Source organism: Triturus cristatus, chromosome 4_2 (assembly GCF_964204655.1).
Source record: "Triturus cristatus chromosome 4_2, aTriCri1.1, whole genome shotgun sequence".
Taxonomy (NCBI): Eukaryota; Metazoa; Chordata; class Amphibia; order Caudata; family Salamandridae; genus Triturus; species Triturus cristatus.
Window position 1 is genome coordinate 317,266,474 of NC_140586.1, and position 20,560 is coordinate 317,287,033.

Sequence of the window (20,560 nt, forward strand, 5' to 3'; positions counted from 1 at the left end):
TAATTCAGTAGCAACTCAAGATTTAAATTGAGTGTGCCTTATCGAAGCAAACGCCCAACAATTATTTTTTAGAAAGGGGCCCTGCAGTGTACAGACAGACGAAGAGACGGTCAGGGTGCAAAACATTTTTATTCAGGTGTTCCCGAGAAACAGAATATGATGCCTATAATGTGGCTTAAAATGAACATGTGCCAGGCGACAGGCATTGCCAGGCAGCCTCAAGACCAACCCTGCCAAAGGACAGGACCTCAGTGGCCTAGGTGTGATGGAAAAATGCAGGCATTCAGTCTAATGTGGTAGTCCACTGATGTCAAGGCTTCAAGAAAAGAAAAAAAATCATTAAAAAATGCAACCGTGAACAAGCTGAATGAAAAACGAATACAAAAGTTGCCAGTTGATTTGCATTCCCTTCCCTGTATAAGATTGTAGATTCCAGGAAATATTCAGAGTGCAACTATGAGAAACAATAGCAACTGCCTGCCCCAGCCCTACCAGCTCATTGGAGATGCTATACAACTAAAACATCTCTGTGGTGCCTTCTTTGCTAGCTGAACTCAAACAGTTTAAAAGCGTCTGTGGAAGAGATGCCCAAGTAGAGGCGAGGGGGGTACAAAAGGGGGTGGTGATGGACGGAGCATCAGAACCAATCAAACACTCACACCCAGTCAACAGATCTGGGTTTGATCCATCACCGTTCTTTAGCTCACTCTGCCACCCCAGTTCAGACATGGCCATATGCAAATCAGTCTGACCCTGTGCCTCATGGGAACAGTCCAGCCCAAACTGCCAAGCAATGCCTTCCCTGGACCGGAAACAAGCTTCCTAGGACCGGTTTCTGGCACTTCAGCCGTCTTCAGCCAAGTAGAGGCGGGGAGCACTTATGTCAGGCCTCCCTTATTTCTAAACCCTTTTTTATTAGCCCTGTTGACTGGGACTCTCATCCTTATAAGTTTAAGCAGCTGAAGCTATTGAATGCATCAGTTGCAGCGCTTATTACAGGCTTATTGACTACTTCTATATTTGTTTAACTTGCTGAGCCATCTTACCGAGTAATCTTTCCCCACCTCCCATATGGCAGGCCTGTGATTATCCCAAGTATTTTATCAAAGTGCATTCCAGTTTAGTAGCTGATGCCATTAATATTTACTTTACTGCTTTTACTTGTGCTTCTATAATTAAAAAATATATATGTATGATAACCACCGGAAATCGTTGGGTCTTCCATGTGTTTGTTGATTACGTCACATAGGGATGTCATTATGCTGAAAATATATGTGACTGAGGCTACGTTACAGTAGTGTGTGATAATGTGCTGCATCGCTAAACACTTACAAGGTCCTGAAGGTGAGACCGATTGCATTGCAAATGCTTGTTTTTCTATTGACTGCAGATATTAGTCACTTTTTGTGGTGCTGCCATCATAATAGAGGGGGAAAAACTTCAGAAGGCTGGCTATGAAAAATGGCAGGATCAACATTGCATGCACTATGATGTAGCTAACATTGTTATCTAAGAATGAAGCACTTACCTTGTACCTCCAGAGACCTCCAATGCCATCGCTTAATTCGAAGCAGGTTGGCTCCAGCCCCTCTTCCAGGCAGTGCTTGGTGGCCGCTAATCCGGCACAACCAGCTCCAACTACTGCAACGCTCTTCACCATGGTCTCCTACAGAAGGTTACAAAAAATGCAGTTTAGGTGCTTGAGGGAGAGGGGTTGTCTATATCTTAATCTTTGGGTGTAATCATTAAAGAACCCCCATCACTCTTATTATGGACCTTTGTTCATTGACAAGGAGAAATTAAAAGGACCAAACATCTACATCAATCCATGTTGAGTCACTAATGGCTTTTAGTACAGTCAATAAAGAGATTTTTGAATGAGGCAAAGGGTTTTATTCTCAGTTCTTTGGTATTTATTCATTCAATAAGTAAATTAGCATTTTGAGAATCAGCATTACAATGAATATAATCCAATAATTGATATTTCAATATAAGACAAAAAAATATGTTGATCAAAATAACAGTACAAGTTGTACTAATACAGCAAGTGTATTCCATAAAGGAAGTTCCCTAATCTAAATAATTTGGAAAAAATATAGAGTAGAGTGTCAGTTCTGATACTTTCATTCCTCGCATGAGAAACCAACAGAGACACAGAAATAAAAGTCAGACTTCATGCATCAACAGGAAAGCAACCAAAAAGGTCCACTTGAGGTACAGCTCTCTGACCTTTAGTAACAAGAAGTGATGTTCAAATTCATATTCATTTCTCAGTTGATAAAATAACAAAAATACATAACAAAATAACAGACGTTTTTTAGTGCCTGTCTTTGGAGGAAGAAAATAAAACTATAATTAATCATGAGTTAGTTCGAGGGACATTGCAATAAAACACAGGAAATGAACATTCTGCACTTCTCACAATTTTGAACACGCAGCATGAGCCATGAATTTCAAAAACCAAGATGTAAGCTGAGGGCACTTTCCATTCAAACAAGATGAATCTCCTTCTTTGCAGATCCTTATGCCTAATATCAACAAGCACTGGCAGAGCCAAATGGGTCTGACATTGGCTTATGCTAATTTTGTTTGTGAACAAATTTTGTATGAAGGCATGCATTATATGAAAACAAACATTTTCTAAAAGCCAATTTTTATAAATATATATTTTAAGTATAATAACGCATTTCACCAGTAGTTCCTGCCACTGCAGATATGCACATGGTGCAAGAGCAGAATGTCGTCACGCATAATTAGGTAAGCCAGTGGCTGAAGTAGACTGCCCCTTTGCCCTTTATGTAAACTCTGGTGGGCAGAAGCAAAACTTAAATTACAATATGCCTGACAAATGAATGTATAGGGCTATTTGAAAGTCCATATAATGTTGTCTAATATATATTTTCATGGAAAATAAAAGGTCTTGGCTAACACCAGGCGTAAACATATTGGGCGAAACAATTTTCTCTGCTCAACTACGAAAACTGCTCCAACTAAAACTTGTTTCAATGAGACAGTTGAAAAGGCAAATCCACAACTCAACTCAAAAACCTCTTAACACATTCTATAAGTTGCCTACTATGACATTTGTTCCCTTTCAAAATGGTGGCGTTAGAGCAACTAACCGAATTGGGAGTCGGTTTATTTGAAGAACATGTTTCAATTTATAGCTTTCTGCTTCTGTTTTTTCTCTATGCTATTAAACTCTTAGTCCCGCAGTGGTTTGCTGCCGGTAGTAGAGTTGGACAGGGGCTTTCTCACGTAGTCTAAATTTGTGTTTAATGTCGAAGGACCCCAGCTGACTGTACCATCTGCCCCATCCCTCCCGTTCTTTCCTTTGTCCCCAGAGGATTACTTTTACATTTTATATCTTTTTTTGTTCCAGTTTGAGGGGTACCTAATTGCAGGGACTTCAAAAGCTACAAATCCTGTGCTCCCCAGGGCATATCTGGTGATCTCACAACGAACATCTTTGGTAATCAGTATGACAGGGAGGACCCTAAAATGGCCTCCCCACTCCACAATCTGAAGGAAATATGTGCCCTTGAAGCCTAGGTTCTGGCTTGTGGTAAACATTTTATTGCTTTTGGGTGCATTAACTACAGGCTGCTATGATGTCATCTGGCCAAGTGTAATTTAAGTCCAGTGATCTGTGGTAAAAAGGACCAATTCATTGTTATATTTTTTAAAGACAGGCAATGTGTTTGATAATTATTTATTGCAATCGCTTTAATGATAGTAAACATAAGAACTAAGTGACATGCAACCTCACTTTTGCTATTTCTAGGTGCCCCCTCCAACTTCACCAGACCAGTCTGAGAAAAGACTGTGATCATGACACCAGTGATTGTTTATTAATTTTCAGTACCTTACTTCAATGCGCGCTGACGTTTTAGATAACTGATTTGGTAAGGCATGTATATGTTCTCTGCATACTAGATACTTTTGCCATTTGACGACCTTGCATGGACGTTTGAACATCTCGTTTTATAATGAATGAAATAAGACATGTTCTGTTCCTTTAAGGCTCAATTGCACATCTTGCTTTCAGTGATAATACTATTTGTACACAGCAATTTTGGCACAAGCTTTGAATTTGGACATTTATTATAGCAGGAGTGACACAGACAAAGCAAGCTTGAACAGAAACCATTTCACCCTTCAGAGTTAACAACCCCATTAATCTGCAGTTTTTTGATCACTCAGACCCTAATTAAGACTGTGTCTGAGGAGTATGTGTTATTTATTAATAAAATAACCTATTTGGAGTCTTTTGGGAAAAGCATGTAGATTTAGGGCCTCATTTACAAACTTTTGAAGCACGGACCGCAGCCAGTGGCGGCTCCTCGCTATGGCAGAGGAGCGTCGCCTTACTGCTTTTGAGCAGTGCAAAGCAGAAAAATAAAACAATCATAACTTTGAGTTATTATCTTTTTATGGTGCTTCGTGTTGCTTTGCGGGTGGGTGGGCGGGGTTGCTCTGATTTCGGAACAGGGCAGGGAAGGAGTGGTTTGCCCACTCCTAAGTGCGCAATGACTGTTTGGTCGGCCCTCTCGGGCCACCCAAACCAGCCATGCTCACTTTCCCCGTTCTCCATGCAGGCTGCATTACAGCCTGTATGGAGAACATGCCCAGGCCCCCATTCCCTGGTTGAGCGTTGAACTAGAACACTCAAAACCAATAACTGAATTGCGTTGTGATTGGTCAGGGGAGCCTGGGAGCTGTTCCTCGAGTCTCACAAGGAGAGCAGGAGCAGTGACACGGGACCCGGCGGCAAAGTACGTTTATTTTTTTATTTAATGTTTTTATACTTAAATTGCACCATGCACGACCACCCTGCCACGAGTGTCCCCACTCGATCCCCCTTGCTCGATTCCCCCCCATGCCCGCTGTGCCACCCACGAGCCAATGCCGGACGCCACTGAGCGCAGCAGGCCTTTCTGTTGCCGCTGCCGTGCGTCGAAAGAAAAGGACAGGAATGCGCCGTATGTACAATATACGGTGCATGCCTGTCCTTTTCCCCTGCACTGGTGCACAAACAGCTGCCTTGCACCAACGCTGACACCCTTGAATCATGTTGCAAGGGTGCCTGCATTGCAGGGATGACTGTTTTTGTGCAGGAAAGGGCACCTTCCTGCGCAAAAACAATCATTGATGGCATTTTCCTCTTTCTATGCAGCACGCATAGAAAGAGGAACAAGACAGGAGAAATAAAGGTATTTATTCTCGTTGCGCCACTCCTTCACCTTCCCTGGGGAGGCGTAGAAATCTGATGTATTCCCAGGTTTACCATTACTCAGAAATCTGTAAATGCTTCAGATTCCATGTGTGTTGAGTGGGAACATCCACAGCAACACCCATGTAGCACCCCTTTCACACAGTGTTCTATGGTAAAGGGGCACACATTTACAGTGCCATGAAAAACCACATAAAAGTGACTTTACGTGGCCTTGTAAATATGCTGCGGCACATTTCACAACTGGAGCATCAAAAAAGCGATGCTCTGGGGACGCAAAAGTGCCAATAGGGCCTCATAATGATGCCCTTGGTTCTTAAAGCATCGAAGTACACATTTTACGGTAAATACCACACTGCTTTCTCCTGTTAAGTTCTGGCAGGATTCACCTACTTCATTTTAAAGAAGGGTGAGATAGATAATGAACCCAGCAATTACCAGGTTTGGAAGGTACAACACAACTTAGAATACCGACACAGGTTTGTACAGGAGTCTAAAAACATCAACCCACTCAAACTCAGGGTTTGAGGCCCTAATTATGAAATGCCAGATAATTCCACTATATCCTATAACTACTGTTACATAAGGAATTATAAGGTTGGCAGTCATCCTGGGATAAATGTTGCCAGGCCAACCCTGCCAAAATTTATGGGAGGGAAAATGCTTGATAATTACCAGGTTAGTTGGATTTTGATCTGGTAAGCACAACTCATAAATGAATGGAATTTATCACGCAATAAATGTCCTATTTAGGGGAGTTGGATTTTATGGGATGCGATAAACATTGGCCCAAACACTGGGCACCTCATAGTGAATTCAGAAGCTACCGGACAGATATCAGATAGGTTTGCTGATGACTTCCTACACTACGGAAAGCTGCTGAAAGAAAAGCCATTTAGGAATAGTTGTGATAGGTGTAAAGCTGAGCATTCTATGCACAAATTCACACCAAAGGGGCTGCTACATAAACAGAGAACAACAAAGGAGCCCCAGCATTTCTACACAGTAAATTCTGGAAGACCAAGTGACTTGGCGAAAGTGGCTGTGCATTTGACTGTTGACTATTTGTTCGGGCTAAAGGTAATACTAATAACACTAGCTAGTAAGAGTGTGTGATATTATTTTAACTGAAAGTCTCTGAATTCAATCCGATTAGCAAAATACACACAAACACAAATATTTTTTTTAATTGTGAATATATAAGGTTTTCACAAAGAAGTTGCACTGACAAGTGTTAATCATGGCGACATTGTTGTAAAGTTATATCTACTTGAACTACACAGGACAATAGTGTAGTAAACACTCCTATCAGGTTCAGCGCTCCAAGCCAAAGCTGGGGCAAAATCAGAGAAGCAGACTGGCTCAGCGCCCTCAGCACTAATCAGTCTAGCCCCACGGACAACTTCAACAAGGACATCAACAACTTCAACAACTGGATCAAGGACTGTGCGGACTCCCTCGCAAGCATAAAACCTAACAAGCATAGTAGATCAAACAAGCAGGCCAGCTGGTACACAGAAGACTGCCAAGACACCAAACAACAGTGTAAACAGCTGGAAAGGAAATGGAGAACCAGCCACAGCACCGCCAACAGAACTACCTACAAAGTTGCACTCAGACGCCATCACCAACAAATTAGAGACACCAAGAAAAAAGCACAAATGGACCGCATCGAAGGAAGCTCTAACAGCCACAAGGAGATCTGTTTGATTGTCAACGATTTCACCTCAGCCCCAGCCACTGTCAGCAACATTGCTGCCTCCCAACAACTCTGTGAAAACCTATCCAAATTCTTACACAGTAAAATCTCATCTATAGCAGTATTGCACATCAACCCACACCCAGAGAACTCATCGATAACCTACCCAACACCAACCAAGATTGCCACCTAACCAAATGGACAACCCTCACCAGAAACGACACAGCAATAATCATGCGGACCATCCACTCAGGAGGCCCAACGGGTCCCTGCCCCCTCCACATCTACAACCCGGGAACATTACCAATCAGGACCACCTTGACCCACATCATCATCACTTCTGTCATGTCCACCACTTTCCCGAACGAATGGAAACTTGCAGCAATCAACGCCCTCCTAAAGAAGGTCACGGCCGACCCCATGGGATTCCACCTGGTGGCCATCAGAGCTAGGATCAACACCCACAGACCACGCAAGAAATCTAGGGATCAACTTAGACAACAACTTCAACATGACAAGTCATAATTTATTCCTTTTTACAATTTACAGTGCCTGGCATAAGAAATAATATATTCTTCTAATTATATTAACACATTTTTGAGAGGCAATATGCTTTTGTATTTCAATTTTTACTTTGTTTAAAATGGTTACATACTTCTCTATCTTCCTTTCTATCTATTCTATACAGCTCTCACCCCTATCTATTCACCATGCCATATAATTCAACTACACAAATATACCTAACAAACACAAAGTTCCACCCCACATAATTTCACAACTAACAATTCCAATACATCCCACTTAATTCCAATTCACACCACATACATCCACTCCAAACCAAAAAAGGTAAAAGACTTTGTCATTTACAAATCCAATATCTCTAACTATCACAAATGCGAGACCTATGGCATTGCAAATGCTTGTGTTCTAAGGTGGTGAGTGTGTTGCAAGTGCAATTAGTCAGTCAGTCAGTACCATATAGTAATGGGTATTGGGCATGGACCTGTGCAGTGCTTTAAATGAAAACAAATAAGTGCAGGTACTCACCAAAAGGAGTGGTGGTCTGGAGCAGAGTTTGGAGCGGGCATAAGGGTGGTGCTAAGGGCGGGGCTAGGTTTTGGACCTTGTAAGCTTTGTATGGCAGACATTTGCATGCACTGTAAGAATGTCTGTTGTATCTGTCCATGGGTTTTACACAAATACCATTTATATAGTACTTATATAATAAGTGCCTATTATTACATAACCAAAGTAACTCTTCTTTACTAACCAAATTAACTCTTCTTTAGCAATTTCAGAATAACAACATATCGGGGGGGAAAAGCAAGGTTACCAATGTATGCTGTGCAGTTTGCATCTATTTCCTTGATGCGGGATCATGAATCACCAAGCTCTAAGCCAAGGATTTTAACTTGTGACCTGCAGGTAACACAAGAATCTCTGCAACAAACAAAAAACAACCAACTGACCTCTCTACATAACCAAATCTGTCTTCTGCATGTTTCATGCTGTGCTTTACAGCAGGCACATTGATCCTCTATGCAATTTTATGCTGAGTCGAACTTTTGATTAGAATGCACACAGATCTTTCCAGCCAGTACATTAACTACCAGAGCTATTAAAGTAAAGTGTCATTGTACTTGGGAGCTTGCTAGATACACAAAGATTGCTGTACCAGGTAATGTTTTGAAATGCAGCCTGATGTGATCAGTTAAGTAAGCCAAAATAGAGCTTTTATCCCATTGATCTTGTTGTCAGGGTTTAAAAAAATAAATAAGTTCAGACTTTGCTCTTTGTGACGCTGCCCATTTTCTGCTGCAAACTTTTGGTTCTTTTCTGATTCTTAAAGAAATTAACAAAATTCACGAAATCACAAAACATCACAACATTTTCTCTAGAAAAGGCTGAGATGGACTGTTAACACAAACATTCCCTTCATGCTCAAAAAAGTCTAAATTCATTTGCCCCCTTTCACACAAACTCACACACTTGAACACAAATTTCATACTCTGAATCACATTGTTTCACATAAAACACACAAGTTCCACAATTCATTTCCACAGCTTATACACTCACACACCTTTTGCTTTTACTTTCTATCTCACACGTTGGCATACACATGTACTGCCGGACAGTGGCAGCTCTCAGGGGCCGCTCTTCCGCTATGGCAGAGGAGCGTCGCCCCACTGCTTTTAAGCAGTGAGAAACAGAAAATGAGAATAACTTAGATTTATTGTCATTGTATGTTTTGTGTCCTGCTGCTTTGCGGGGTGGGCTGCAGGGCAGGGAAGGCGTGGTTTGCCCACTCCTAAAGTGTGCAATGACTATTTGGTCAGCCCTCTCGAGCCACCGAAAACAGTCATGCGCACTTCCTTGTTCTCCATGCAGGCTGCATTACAGCCTGCGTTGAGAACATGCCCACCCCTCAGCCCTGGGTGAGCGCCGTATCATGGCACTCAGACCAATCACAATGCTGCATGGAGGCAGGAAAGCAGGATAGCAGGAGAGCAGGAGCAGAGAAGACACGGGACCCAAGTATGTTTTCTTTCCCCTACACTTCCGATCCCCCCCTGCGCAACATCTGCTCCCAATACCGCCCGCCCCGCCATCTGCGAGCCATGCTGGCTGCGACTGGCAGCACTTAAAACTTTTACCTGGAGTTGCATTTTATGCGATTTGCATATTCAGAACCAGAACGCTTTCACAGACTGCCAAGGGTGTGTCTCATTGGAGCAGAGTTATCCTAGGAGGAGATTTGGCTGCTCAAATCACCTAAGAAATGTACAGTTCTAAAAGAAACTTTTAATAATAAATGGAACACTAAAGAATCAATAAGTTGCAGGTTTTCTTTTTTTACTTATTGATTGATTTAAGTCTAGATTCCTGCATATTATTTACACTTTGGGCATAATCAGGGCATCTAGTGTGGAGGATGCATACTTTGCCAGGATGGATCTTATCCCCTATTCCCCCTATAAACAGATGTCAGGAGATAGAAGAATTAATTGACAGCCCGAATGAACGCATAGAGCCTGCACCAGAAGAATGCCTTACATGTTTTAATATTCACCATAAAAAAGCCAAAAGAATCGTCATCGGTGATGTTCATTTATATGCATGATGCATGGGGACTCACAAAATATGCGAGCAGGGGCTGAGTCCCGAGTGGCACCATGCTACGTGACACTTTCAATCTACCCCTGATTTTTGCAATACATGCCTTGGATGCTGGTTATTTTTGTCATTTCTTGTGTAGAATGAGAAAAAGAAACTAGAAATCCCAGAATGCAAAGATTTACCAGCTAAAATTCAAAACTGTATGAAAGTGTCACACCTTTCATGGAAGCTACCGTTCAATTGGTTTAGGTCTCCTTTTCCATCTGAAGCAAGAGGTTGCCACTTGCAGAACGTTAAAAAACACACATTTATTTTGCCTCTTATTTACTTTTCCTGTGAGGTTCATGGGAGAAATTGGTGGAGAGAGCAGGGATTTTCTTTCACGCAAATGCTTTCAATTTAAATTGTTGACGGGTGACCATTTGCAGGCATTTAAAATAATGGACATGCTAAACAAGCTGCACTGCCCTGACCAACAATCCGTCTCACACCCCTGCCGATTAGGTCAGCTTTCTACCCCACTATGTAAGATAAAGATAATGCCCTGCAGTTACACCCCGCCTCCTCTAATAACTTACGTAGCAGCACACATGGGTCGCTGTTTCCACCATTTGAAAGGCGTAACTCGATGAATACTGTATAAACTATATTTTAATTGCCCTACACTTAATTGGAAATTTTTATATACGTCCTTTTTATGAATATTGTGAACTTGTGTGTCTTGATGTATTGTATGAGTTTGTCCTTTTATGGATGTGTTTTTTATCCGAATAAATTAATTGAATTAAAAGGCATTCTTAAACCAATGCAGGATGTGCAAAGGCTGCTGCTAAAGCAGGAATTCATGAGCAACATCACTTACGTCGAAGCCAGGCCCCCTCTGAGTACTGGTACTCTCCTTCACCAAGGAAAAATTCCATTACTTAAGAGGAGAAAATAAAAAAGTTCCGGTACTCAATACCGGTGAGTACCGGCCAATTAAAAGCACTGGACCTGTGTGCAGTGCATACTTGTACCAGTCCGCAGTTCAGGTTAGAGCAGGATACTACCGTAAGTAGCTCTTGATCTACTGTGAGCTCTCCAGCTACTTGCAAGTAGCTCTCCTTTTGCTTGGCTAAAATATTATATGTATATCAAATTAATATATCGCATATTTCTGATGGAAATATGTGTATTTTTATAACTCATGAGCAGGTGTTCGGAGCAAAATGGACGAATTTTCAAAACATATTTTAAGCTGCTATTTGAGTGATAACCTCTGCATCATTTGGAAGAGGTATTATTCATAATTATACGTCCATGGTGTCACAGGCATTGCATCTACTGGCGCCATGCATCACCCATGTAAAGTGACTATTTAAGATACTGCTGGCCACCCTGACTGATGCATTGAGGTGACCAATGCTGGTAATGTTGGCCACTAAAGTAATCATGTCTGAGTTGGCTACGCTTATAAAAGTAATATTGTTAGCAGGGGTTGGAAAGTGGATTATTGGTAGGGGCAAATGTAGGTCTGCAACTAGCAATAAGGTCACCAACACAGTATAGGGCTCAGAATAGGTCTTAGAAAATTATTGTATTTCTCAACCCTTGGTAATGTGTCTGCAATTTAAAAATTAAAAAAAAATTAAAATAAAGCATTTAAAAATACCAATTCAGTAAATAATTAAGACACAATGCATAATAAAAATCCAACATCAATTTATACAAATAGGAAATATTTTGATCTTTAAAATGACACCAAAACAACAAAAACCCAATGTAGGGAACCGGAGATATGAACTTTCAAAGATTAAGCATTATATAGCACTTAGAAACTTTTAGCACCGTATTGGGATATCTGGTCGCGATAGACCGGCTCAAAGTCAAAGTTTCAGGCCGACCGTGATGCAGCCCTGAATGGCTACCCCTCTCAGTAGGTCCCGGTCACAGTTTTTACCTTCGGACTTAGAAACTTTTCTAGAGCTTTTTCTCGTGGGGTCCCTGGATGCTCTTCACCAGGCCGGATTCTGTGAGGGTTCGCCGGCCTCAGGTTTCTTCTACTCCCAGTCAAACTCTGGAAGTCGGACCCACGGAGATTTTAGCGGGACGAACCTGGATGCCTTGGCCGATTCGCGGGTGAAGGTATGCGGCTTGGTTGACCAGGTTGATTCGGTCCCCCTATGGAGCTTTTTTCCAAAGTTGGTCCAAAGTTCACCAAACCCCTAAGACTTCTTCCTGAAGTTCCCCACGGGGTCCCAAAGTGTCTCAAACTCACTTCAAGGGTCTGGAAGCTCCAAGATGGTCCTTGAAAGTTGAGGACTTCAGTTGCCACAATCCACTTGGACAAAACCCTTACAAATCCACTGGTAGTACTCCAGGTTGAGGATCCTTGGTGGTGATGTTCCAGGTGAGCTCTGTTAACCTGTAGCTTGCAGGGAGTCCACTCCAGTTATTTTACAGCAAGGTAATCCACAGAGCTTTAGTTTCAGCTGGTGCAGTCTTCAGAGGGCAGGCCTTAGAATTTGCACCCCAACTTCTCAGAATGGCAACTTCTTGCTTTCGTAAGTTTCAAGCAGCAGATCTGAGAGACTCTGCCCCTCTCAGATACGTATAGCAAGTTCTCTGGGTCAAGCAGGAGGTCACTCCTAACCAATGGGAGCAGGGCAACTCCCCAAGAATATGACCACATCCTGTAGAGTGTGGCATTATTTTGTCCCAGAGTGAACCAAATCTTCCAGGTTGATTTTCCAGCAGGGGGTAAGAGCTGGCTAAACATACCCCTAGGAAGGCTACTTTCCAAAGCCACCCCCCCCCCCCCCCTGCATCTGTGCATTCCTTCCATAAGCCTAGCTCTGGCTTTGGGTCAAAAGAGTGAAGTTGTAAATGACACTGAGGCCGTCTCCATCCCTTTGAAGACCATGGTTTATGACTCCTCCCCTGCTCTGGCATTCCTGTGTAGCAGCACACTGCCCTCCCAGCAGAGCTGGTTAACCACAGGGGCTCTTTATCACCTCTTCAAGGCAGCCTGGCTAATCCACTTAATTCTGACCAATCAGGACAGACCACTGGAAGGCTGAATCTGGACCTACAAACAAGAAAGTCTTATAACTTCTTGTCTATGCATTTTAGGAGAAATTCAACAATATCATATTATTGGATTTATCACTACCATACTGGAAAGTCTTTGAATGGAAGTTCTAGTACTCCACCTATATCTACAGGAACCCCACCCCATGGAACAACTAGGGGAGATTTTGGGGGTTCTGCATCTGTAGAAATATTGCAGATCCTCCCTCCAGAGTGCTCCTAGCATCAAAGTCGAATTTGAGCAGCACTTTATCACAATGTGGGGAGTGAAATGTGAAATTTCACTTAACCCAGGGCATATAAAACTCATTTTATAAGGGTCTACCTTATAAATACCTGACCGACTACCCCTGGGACACCTAGGGGAGGCCCTGGGGGTTCCTAACATGCCCAAACATTGTAGGTTATCCATTTTCTAAGTGCCTCAAACACCAAAGTCAAGTTTGAGCACAATTTACTTTTTAAAAGAAGTTCTGCCACTTAGGGCTGCTTTTAAACTGACCTCAGGCTTCAGCAGTGCACACATGCAAGTGCAGAAAACCTGCTGGCCTCTAAACTGCCATGCCCTATTGTGGACTAGGGACTTCTAGGTAGTTTTAATCCCCCTGCCTTATTATTTAATGGTTTCTGATAGGGCAGGTCATGGCAATCACAGGGGTACCCCATACATAGTGTATGTAGATGTTTTCACTGTATTCTAAATGTTTCTCTTTCAGCATAGCACTGGCCCTGGGCCTGGTTAGGCAGAGCCCAGGGTCAGTCAGAGTCAGTTACCACCAGTACCATTCAGCAAAAAGTTGGGGGGTGCCCAAGGCACACTTTCCAACATTTGGTGCTCAGAGGTGCGGATGAGGACTTGTGTTCAAAAGTACACCTTTCAGTAAAGTGAATTAAGATTATAAAAATCCTCTAAATTGGTTTAGAACAAAACTTTTGAGTTTGATTTTTTGGAATTTGGACTAAACTGTTTTTAATCCATTGTTTTGATTTTTCCAAATTGTTCTAAGTCTCTTGTGCCTAGTTGTTGTGGACCAAAACTATGGAACCATGGAGCTGGACCTGGCTATACTGTCCAGTTCAGGATCGCTGATCCTAGGGTACAGTGTAGGCTTAGGGGGCTGCCTGCTTCTAACAAGATTAGGAAGGCAGGGTTGCTTAATTCTCTCTAGGCCTGGGCTGGGGTAGCTGAGGAGATTCAAGGGGGATGGAGGGTGTTCCCCCAACCTCACCCAAGAGGAGAGTGATGATGGTGCCTCTTCCATCATCTCTAATGTTAACCCTATGATTCCAGATGGTGGGAGTGGGGAAGGGTCCCTTACTCAGGAACCACCACTGTCCCTTGCAGAAAGATAGCCTGAGGCTCAATTAGCTTTGATTGCCTTGGAGAAGGAGACATTGGAATTGGCTAAGAAGAGATGGGAGAGGGAGGAGGCATTGAAAAGAAATGGTGGCAGTGAAAATGATGAAGGTTGTGAAATGTCCAGGGGTGGTGGATTTGATCCCAAACTTCCCAAGGGTATAGTGCCCGAGTACACAGAGGGGGATGACATTGACCGGTAGCTAGCAGCTTTTGAGAGGGCCCGTAGAATGAGTAGGGTCCACTCTAGGTATTGTGGTGCACTCCTGTGGGAGTTGATTCCAGTAGCTGGGAAGGATAGGCTCCTGACCTGAAGGGAGAGGATGCGGAATCATGCCAGCAGATCAAAGCATGCTTAGTCAAGAGATTTGGTCTGACTCCAGAGCAGTACAGGGTGAAGTTTAGAGGCACCCAGAAATTGAGTTCAAAGTCGTGGATAGACTTTGTGGACGTTTCAGTGAAGCCACTGGAAGGATGGATTGTTGGTAACAAAGTTGACACATATGAGGGATTGTATAATTTGTTTTTGAAGGAACATATTTCGACTCATTGTGCAGAAGAGAAGTTACGCCAGTATCTAGTGGACTCTAAGCTGACAGACCCCAGAGAGCTGGGGGAAGCAGCTGATGAGTGTGTAAGAACCCGGGTTTCCATTCAGCACCAGGGGAGTGACCAGAAGAAAGGAGAACAGGTCCCTCCTCAAGGGAAGGCCCAAGGGAAAGAAGGTCATAACCAGAATAAGTCCTCCAAAGACCCACAAAAACCTGCGCAAGGAGGGGGGCCCAAGCCAACCCAAATTCAAAGGGAGGGGGTATCAGGGGAAGAATGGTAGGTTCTTTGATCCCTCAAAAGTCGGTAAGTGCTTTGACTGTAACCAGCCAGGGCACAAACAGGGAGATGCTGTCTGCGCCAAGAATGCTTCCCCCTAAGGGGCCATCCATAGGGATTGCCAGTGTAGGGGTGGAAAGTGGTGCCCAAGAGAGGGGTAGTCAGGTGGTGGAAGCAACCTTGGTGTCCCTGGGTTGGGTGAATATTGCAACCCTTGCTGCCTTACCTCCAAATATGGACAAATACAGGCAGAGGCCTAAAGTGAAAGGGACTGAGGTTGAGGCTATCAGAGACACTGGGGCTAGTGTAATTATGGTCCTGGATGAGCTGGTGCCTCCAGAAAGGTTGCTACCTGGTGAGTTTCACCAGGTGACTTATGCGGACAGAACTACCAAACTCCATCCTATGGTCGTGGTGGATTTGGAATGGGGAGGTGTGACAGGCCCTATGAAAGTAGCTGTGTCTAAGGTGCTTCCAGTCCAGTGTTTACTAAGCAATGACCTTGAAGCCTCTGTGTGGTCAGAGGTGGAAAGAGGACTCGATATGAAAATATTGGAGCTTCCTGAGTGGTTAAGTGCTGTGACTAGGTCACAGACTAGCCAGACGGGAGAGGCTGGACACTTGGACCCTGGAACAAAGGGCCAAGCATCCAAGGACAAGGGTACTGGGTCTGGTGAGACAGCCTAGGGAACTCCAGAGGTGCAGGAAGAATCTAACCCTGATGGGGAAGATCTGGCCTCTGAGGGAGGTACTCCATCCCTGCCAGTTCTGTCAGATTTGGCAGAACTGACAGGAGCAGGTGGACCCTGCTTAGAGGAGTTCAGTAAGGGACAGCGAGACTGTCCCACCCTTGAGAGCTTGAGGCAGATTGATTCTATGCAAGAGGGGGGGGATGACAGTGGGTTTTACAAACTCTACTGGGAAGATGGACTGCTTTATATTGAGGCCAGAAACCTCAAGGAGGGGCCACCAGGATGTTGGTGGTGCCCCAGAAGTACAGAGAGTTCATCCTGACTTTGGGTCATGATATCCCCTTGGCAGGACATTTGGGACAGACAAAGACATGGAACCGGTTGGTGAACCATTTCTACTGGCCCCACATGTCTGAAAAGGTAAAGGAGTTTTACAGCTCCTGTGTCACCTGTCAGGCCAGTGGCAAGGCAGGAGGCAAGACAAAGGCTCCCCTAATAACACTGCCAGTGGTTGGGGTTCCTTTTGAAAGGGTGGGGATGGACATTGTTGGTCCCCTGGACCCACCTACTGCATCAGAAAATAGGTATATCTTAGTGGTAGTGGACCATGCCACTAGGTACCCCGAAGCAATCCCTCTTAAAACCATTGATGCTCCTGCAGTGGTTAGAGCACTGCTTGGTGTGTTCACCAGAGTGGGTTTTCCAAAAGAGGTGGTATCAGATAGGGGCACAAACTTCCTGTCCAGCTATCTGACTGCTATGTGGGATGAGTGTGGTGTCAACTATAAGTTCACCACCCCTTATCACCCACAAGCAAATGGTCTTGTTGAGAGATTCAACAAAACCCTGAAGGACATGATAAATGGGTTGTCAGAGAAACTCAGGAGGAGATGGGATGTTTTCCCCCCATGCTTACTGTTTGCCTACAGGGAGGTACCACAGAAAGGGGTTGGTTTCAGTCCCTTTGAGTTGTTGTTTGGACACCCTGTGAGGGGGTCATTGAGCCTGCTGAGAGAGTCTTTAGGGAAGCCTCTTAAAGAAGCAAAGGACAATGCGCTTCACTATGTGCTAGGCCTGAGATCTAGAATGCAAGTACATGTACAAGGCAAACAAGAAACTGGAGGACACCCAAGAGCTCATGAAGCACTGGTATGATCAAAAGGCTACTATGCCTGAGTATACTCCAGGACAATTAGTGTGGGTGTTGGAGCCGGTGGCTCCCAGGGTGCTCCATGACAAGTGGAGTGGGCCCTATCTAATCTTGGGGGAAAAGGGTGAGGTTACCTATTTGGTTGACCTTGGCACTACCAGGAACCCTCATAGGGTCCTGCATGTAAATAGATTGTAACCACACCATGATAGGGCAGACATGACCATGTTACGGTTCACTGATAAGGGTGTGGAGGAGGAAACTGAGCCTGTGCCCGACCTCCTCTCCACTAATGTGCAAGATGGGTCAGTGGAGGGAGTGGTAGTCTCTCCCAAGTTGACAGACCAGCAGCACAGAAACTTTAAGCAAGTGCTGGAGCAGTTTGATGACCTGTTCTCTTTGACCCCAGGCATCACTGAGTGGTGTGTGCATCACATTGACACTGGTGACAGCCTACCTGTCAAAAATAAACTGTACAGGTTGCCTGACCATGTCAGAGCCAGCATTAAAGCTGAGGTTGCTAAGATGCTGGAATTGGGGGTAATTGAACCGTCTGAGAGTCCATGGGCCAGTCTAGTGGTGCTGGTACCTAAACCTAATCCTCAGGGGGGACCCAAGGAGGTAAGGTTTTGTGAGGACTACAGAGGATTGAATGCAGTCACAAAGACTGATGCTCACCCTATACCTAGAGCTGTTAAGCTCATTGATAGGTTAGGGGCTGCTAAGTACCTGTGTACTTTTGATTTGACTTCAGGTTACGGGCAGATTGCCCTCACTGATGGAGCAAAAGAGAGGTCAGCATTCTCCACACCAGAGGGACATTATCAGTTCAAAGTAATGCCCTTTGGCTTAAAGAATGCACCTGCCACCTTCCAAAGGTCGGTGAACAGGGTCTTGTCTGGGTTGGAACAGTTCAGTGCAGCTTACCTGGATGATAAAGCTGTATACAGTTCTACCTGGGGGGATCACTTAAGTCACCTAAGGGAAGTGCTTCAGGCCATGCAGCAGGCATGCCTGACTATTAAGGCAAGTAAGTGCCAAATAGGGTAGAGTTCTATGGTGTACCTGAGCCACCTGATAGGTTGGGGGCATGTACAGCCTCTCCAAGCTCAAATCCAAACTATTTTGGATTGGGCAGCTCCTGTTACCCAGACTCAGGTCAGGGTATTCCTTGTACTTACAGGATACTATAGAAGGTTTGTTCAAAATTATGGGACCGTTGTGGGGCTCCTAACAGAACTCACTTCTAAGGAGAGGCCCAAGAAGGTGGATTGGACCCCAGAGTATCAGAAGGCTTTTGACACTCTGAAAGCTGCTATGTGTTCAGCACTAGTGCTTCTGGCCCCTGACTACACAAAATAATTTGTGGTTCAGACAGATGCTTCAGAGCAAGGGATTGGGACAGTGTTCTCACAGCTAAATGAAAAGGGCCTTGATCAGCCAGTTGCCTTTATTAGCAGGAGACTTTTTCCCAGAGAGCAGAGGTGGAGTGCCATTGAGAGAGAGGCTTTTGCTGTGGTTTGGTCCCTGAAAAAGTTGAGACCATAATTGTTTGGGACTCACTTTCGTGTTCAAACTGACCACGGCCCTCTCAGATGGCTCATGCAGATGAGAGGGGAGAATCCCAAGATGTTAAGGTGGTCCATTTCCCTTCAAGGGATGACCTTTACAGTGGAACACAGACATGGGGTTGCCCATGCAAATGCAGATAGACTTCCCTGGGTTTTCCACTCAGCTGATGAGGACTACCAGGGTATAGGTTAGTAATCCATCACCTCTCGTTTGGGGGGCTATGTTGCAAAGTCATCCTGTGCCCTGGGCACCACCCAACCTTTTGCTGAATGGTACTGGTGGTAACTGACTCTGACTGACCCTGGGCTCTGCCTAACCAGTGCCAGTGCTATGCTGAAAGAGACACATTTAGAATACAGTAAAAACACCTACATATACTACGGTACACTATTTTATGGGGTACCCATGTGATTGGCATGACCTTCCCTATCAGACCCCATTAAATATTAGGGCAGGGGGATTAAAACTACCTAGAAGTCCCTAGTCCACAATATAGCATGGCAGTTTAGAGGCCAGTCGCTTTTTCTGCACTTGATTGTGTGCACTGCTGAAGCTTGAGGTCAGTTTAAAAGCAGCCCTGGGTGGCAGGACTGCTTTTAAAAAGCACATTGTGCCCAAACTCGACTTTGCTGTTTGGGGCACTTAACATTTATAACCTACAATGTTTTGGCATATTAGGAACCCCCAGGGTCTCCCCTAGGTGTCCCAGGGGTGGGTCAGGTATTTCCCAGGTAGACCCTTATCAAATGAGTTTTATATGCCCTGGGTTAAGTGAAATTTCACATTTCACTCCCCACATTGTTATAAAGTGCTCCTCAAATTCGACTTTGCTGTTATAAGCACTGTGGAGGGAGGATCTGCAATATTTCTACAGATTCAGAACCCCCAAAATCTCCCCTAATTGTTCCATGGAGTGGGGGTCCTGTAGATATAGGTGGACTTATAAAATATATTTTTATTACCCCTAGTGCTGGAAAAATTGCCCAAGTCATTTTTCCCATTGCAAATCCCATGCCACATAGGTTAACATGGCAAGAGGTTATTAACTAATAACTCCTGATAGGAGAATGATAGAACTTCAATTCAAAGACTTTCCAGAATGGTAGTGATAAATCCAACAATATGATATTGTTGAATTTCTCCTAAAATGTATAGATAAGAAGATATAAGACATTCTTGTTTGTAGGTCCAGATTCAGCCTTCCAGTGGTCTGTCCTGATTGGTCATAGTTAAGTGGATTAGCCAGGCTGCCTTGAAGAGGTGATAAAGATCCCCTGGGGTTAACCAGCTCTGCTGAGAGGGCAGTGTGCTGCTACACAGGAATGCCAGAGCAGGGGGAGAAGTCATAAACCATGGTCTTCAAAGGGATGGAGACGACCTCAGTGTCATTTACAACTTCACTCTTTTGACCCAAAGCCAGGGCTAGGCTTATGGAAGGAATGCACAGATGCAGGGGGGAGAGGCTATGGAAAATAGCCATCCTAGGGGTATGTTTAGCCAGCTCTTACCTCCCTGCTCGAAAATCAATCATTATGAATTTGGAAGATTTGGTGCACTCTGGGTCAAAATAATGCCACACTCTACAGGATGTGGTCATATCCTTTGGGATTTGCCCTACTCCCATTGGTCAGGAGTGACCTCCTGCTTGACCCAGAGAACTTGGAATACGCATCTGAGAGGGGCAGAGTCTCTCAGATCTGCTGCTTGAAACTTAAGAAAGCAATACGTTGCCATGTTGAGTAGTTGGGGTGCAAATTCTAAGGCCTGCTCTCTGAAGACCCTCTGAGGATCCTCAACCTGAATTGTCCAGGTGGATTGTGGCAACTGAAGTCCTCAACTTTCA

General features: G+C 44.2%; 1 protein-coding gene across 1 annotated transcript in view; it reads right to left on the reverse strand.

The window, feature by feature from the left end:
- The window catches only part of LOC146833783 (dimethylaniline monooxygenase [N-oxide-forming] 2-like), a 196,604-nt gene that overhangs the window by 172,340 nt on the left and 3,704 nt on the right, over positions 1-20,560 (reverse strand). The window contains exon 2 of the mRNA XM_085601659.1: positions 1,529-1,666. Within this exon, the coding sequence (XP_085457785.1) occupies positions 1,529-1,660 (132 nt within the window). The 5' untranslated portion in view covers positions 1,661-1,666. The remainder of the gene's footprint in view (positions 1-1,528; positions 1,667-20,560) is intronic.